The sequence below is a fragment of the Halichoerus grypus genome, chromosome 7 (assembly GCF_964656455.1).
Source record: "Halichoerus grypus chromosome 7, mHalGry1.hap1.1, whole genome shotgun sequence".
Taxonomy (NCBI): domain Eukaryota; kingdom Metazoa; phylum Chordata; class Mammalia; order Carnivora; family Phocidae; genus Halichoerus; species Halichoerus grypus.
The window spans coordinates 152,620,835-152,624,824 of NC_135718.1; the positions used below are offsets into that span (position 1 = coordinate 152,620,835).

At 41.5% G+C, this 3,990-nt stretch overlaps 1 protein-coding gene across 1 annotated transcript; it reads right to left on the minus strand.

The window, feature by feature from the left end:
• Positions 1-1,314: 1,314 nt before the first annotated feature.
• On the minus strand, positions 1,315-3,069 carry LOC118521349 (olfactory receptor 10R2-like). The gene is made up of 2 exons (XM_036069842.2): positions 3,037-3,069; positions 1,315-2,280 (listed from the first exon to the last, which is right to left on the minus strand). Exons 1-2 carry the CDS (start codon positions 3,067-3,069, stop codon positions 1,315-1,317), a joined length of 999 nt encoding a protein of 332 aa, XP_035925735.2.
• Positions 3,070-3,990: the final 921 nt, after the last annotated feature.

The following is a 3,990-nucleotide window of genomic DNA, read 5'->3' on the forward strand; positions in this document are numbered from 1 at the left end:
CATCACAACGGGCACTTGGCAGGCATGTGTATCCAGCACAGTGCTCTTTGCCATTGAGCATACATTGGTACTGGAATCCATGTAGCCCCTGTTAATTGTGTTTCTACACAATACATATACTGTTTAGCCTCCAATTCTAGAAGAAGGAACAGAATGCAATTATAAGAGAGATAACCAGTAGGCTCGAGGTTATAAGTGAAGTATGAAAAGAACTGGATATTCTGGCCTCAAGTCAAAGGCAGAGATTTAAGGGGAAAAATACCAAATATGAGGTTGCCTGAAAGAATAATATATAAAATCCTTTAGTCTAAGGGACATAGGAGTCAGGGAAGAGCACACATGTGACAGAAATTACCAGGAAATGAGAGGGAAAAAAAATCTAAGCTGTATTAACATAAAACTGACTTCCAGCACAAGGCAGATGGCTATCTTGTCACCTGGAATGTTGCACCCATTTCCTGGTGACCCATTTGAAGAATACTATTAAGAAAATGGGAAATATCTTGAAAATAATCCAGAGATTGAAGACCAGGATTTTGAGGGGTCTGTGGACTCTGAGTTATCATGAAGGTCAAAGGAGTCATCAGCTGAGTTAAAGGTCCTGCAAAGGAAAATGCATTATCCTCTTCCAAATGTTTGAGTTGCCCCTGTGTAAGTGAAATATTAGAGATAAGATATGCATCTCCAGAGATAATAACTAGGGCCAAGGAGGAAGGGACATAAAGGTGGGACTTGGTAACACTTAGGGATGTTTGATAATGTCTGGCCGCCTAGCTTGCAATCAGTCAGAGCCTGGGATACTGCAGGTGGGACTCCATAATGAGAGTGCGATTGGAAGTGATAGCCTTGGAACCTTTCCAATGTGGACGACTCATGGTTATAGTAATAATTTTCAGTTAGATTTATTCCATTTTACCCACGGTTTTTGTGAGGGGCCCTTCTAAGATTTTTCTAAATCACTGAGAAGTTGTGATGGCTGAACCTTCTAAATTGAATTACCTTTCACAATGTGCTACCTATCCTTCCTGGAATAGAATAAGATCATTCTTATGTACTCAGAGTACACCTGTTTCCAGTTCTGAAAAATCAAAATACTTACTTGTGCAAGTTTAAAGGTATTTGAGACTTGCATCTGATTAACAATCAACCCAAATTCACGGCTGCACTCCACAATGCCTATCAAAATAGTACCCTGGGAAGCTTGCACTGTGAGGCTATACCATGCTATGGAAATGGAAGGTGACAGTATTATCAACTTTATAATTATTGCTACATCCTCAGAAAGGAGGTTTTCATGGACGCAAAGTATTCTCATTACAGAGCTTTAGGATAAAATCTTCCTCTGGCAATCACTTTCCGTATGGCCATCTGGACATCTTTGTTCCTGAAGCTATACACCATTGGGTTCAACAACGGAGTCACAACTGTGTAGGTCATTGTCACAAGCCTGTCTTTGTTAGATGAGAACTTGGCTGAGGGCCGCAGGTAGACAGAGGAAGCACAGCCATAGTGGACAATGACCACAGTGAGGTGGGAGGCACAGGTGGAGAAGGCTTTCTGCTTGCCATCAGTGGATGGGATCTTCAGGATGGTATGGACAATAAAGCCATAAGATATGCAGATGAAAGTCAGGGGGACCATGAGGGCTAGAACTCCACCAATGAAGATGACCAGCTCATTGATGTAGGTTTCAGTACAGGCAAGCTGGATAACTGGTGAAATGTCACAGAAGTAGTGGTTGATTTTATTGAGACCACAGAAAGGGAGTTCAAAGACTAACAGGGAGCCTATCAGTGAGAACAAAAAGCCAATCAGAGCACAAGTGGCTGCCAAGTGTCCACATACCGGCCAGCTCATTAGGACAGGGTACCAAAGTGGATGACAGACAGCAGCATAGCGGTCATAACTCATGACCCCCAGCAGCATGCAATTAGTGACAGCAAAACCAAGGAAGAAAAACATCTGAGTGGCACAGTTAATAAATGAGATTGTTCTGAGCAGAGACAACAGATTTATGAGCATCTTGGGCAGGATGACAAAGGTGTAGCATGTCTCAGAGATGGAGAGGATCCCCAGGAAGAAGTACATAGGTACATGGAGGCTGCGATCCAGGCATATGACAGTGACAGTGGTGATGTTCCCACTCAGAATAATCAGATACAGGCACAGAAATATAGCAAAGAGGATGAGCTGGATTTCTCCAAGGTTGGAGAACCCCAGCAACAGGAACTCTGTGACAGAGGAGAAGATAGCCTGGTTGACTTGGTCCCCAAGATTGACCTACAGAGAACAGGAATGAAGGAACAGACTGTTTATTTACCCTGAAAGGTGCAGGTGGTTCATCCCACTATGACTGAGGAACAACAAATAGAAGGGGGAGGCAGATACTGGCAGGGAATGCCCTGTCGATTGTGTCGATTTATGGGCTGTTTCAAAACTCAGAGTACACCTGTCTCCAGTGACATTTCTGCATCTCTTCTAGTGCTTAGGTCTAGGTAATTTTTTCACACTGCTTATTTTGAATAGCAATTAGGGAATGGAAATGTCTGAAGATTTCCTGTGTGACAATCCATCTCTGCCATTTTTCATTTGTGTGGCCCTCTGTGCCTCTGTGTTCCCATCTGTAACATAAAGAGGCTAATAGCACCTCTCTCCCCAGTTCTTTATGGAAATTAAAGCACTTAGCACAGCGCAAGCCCATTGTAGACTGTTAGTAGATGTCAGCTTCTGCTACCCATGTTGTTTAATCTCCCGGAAGTGGTGGCTAGCTCTTCTGATGTTTTCTATTGGATGTGATTTAAGTGTATTTCCACCTAAGATTTTCTTTTTAACCCTATAGTTTTATTTTTTCAAAACTACTGAACCAACATTCAAACCCAACTTCTATCTGTGCATATTTTTAGTAATAATAATAATATGTTGATGTTAGTTTGTCTTTTGATCGAATCCCACAACCTGTTTGACCCACTGGACAGAGGGGAGTTGGAAGGAGCCTTAGTGCACTAAAGTAGCTCTAGAATGATCTCAGGTTCTCACAGTCAGGCTGGTCATTGCTTTTACCACATGCATACCGCTCTGCCAGGAAGAGCAACCTGATTTAGAGTTCTGCTATAATTGTAGTTTTAAACCTCAGACAGAAATCCATCCAAACCATCAGACCTTTTCTCAGTATGAGCCGTTATATCTCTGCACATTTTCCCTGGATTTCCAACAGAGCTTACCACTGCGTTGGACACACCCGATCTTGAGGGGTTCAGCTCCTGCGATTTTTCTCCACTAAAGGATGGGCAGATCCTTTCCCCTCAATTCAATTAAAATCAAATGGAACACTACATCAAAAATTAATGATGTAATGTATGGTGATTAATAAAACATAATAAAAAATAGTTAAAAAAATAAAAAATAAAATAAAATGTGAATTTAATAAAGTAATAAACGAACATCCCAAACAACCAAATAACTGAAGAAAATAAAAACACAGTGTGGATTGCAAAATGAAATTCCTTAGCTAATGTAACTCAATTCAAGAGACCAACTGACTGCTGATCCCACACCTTTGGGGTGCAGTTCTTTCATCCGCACCAGCTCTGACTGCTTTCAGTTCCCTTGCTTTCAAGAGAAAGCTGGAAGCAGAAGTATCAGTTTTATTTTTCTATCTATGACTCTGGCTCTTCACAATCCTCTCTGCATCTCTTGATGGCTAAGGAAAGCACAGCACCAGGCTCTTCCCGGAGGAATATCATTCATTTACCTCCTCAGATCCCATCTCTAAGGCTTATGCCATAGATTCTTTGTCCACACAGTATTTGGACAATGAGGTCTAAAGACAATGGAAGGTCCGTAAGGGAAAACATCTCAGTTAGACACTCTTTTTAAACTTTTGTCCCCTCTTACACTTTCCTGGTATATCATTGTCACCACAGAATAGTTGTATGTGACATTCGACAATGGAAGTTGAATGAACTAAATGTAGAAAGCTCACTCTTAACA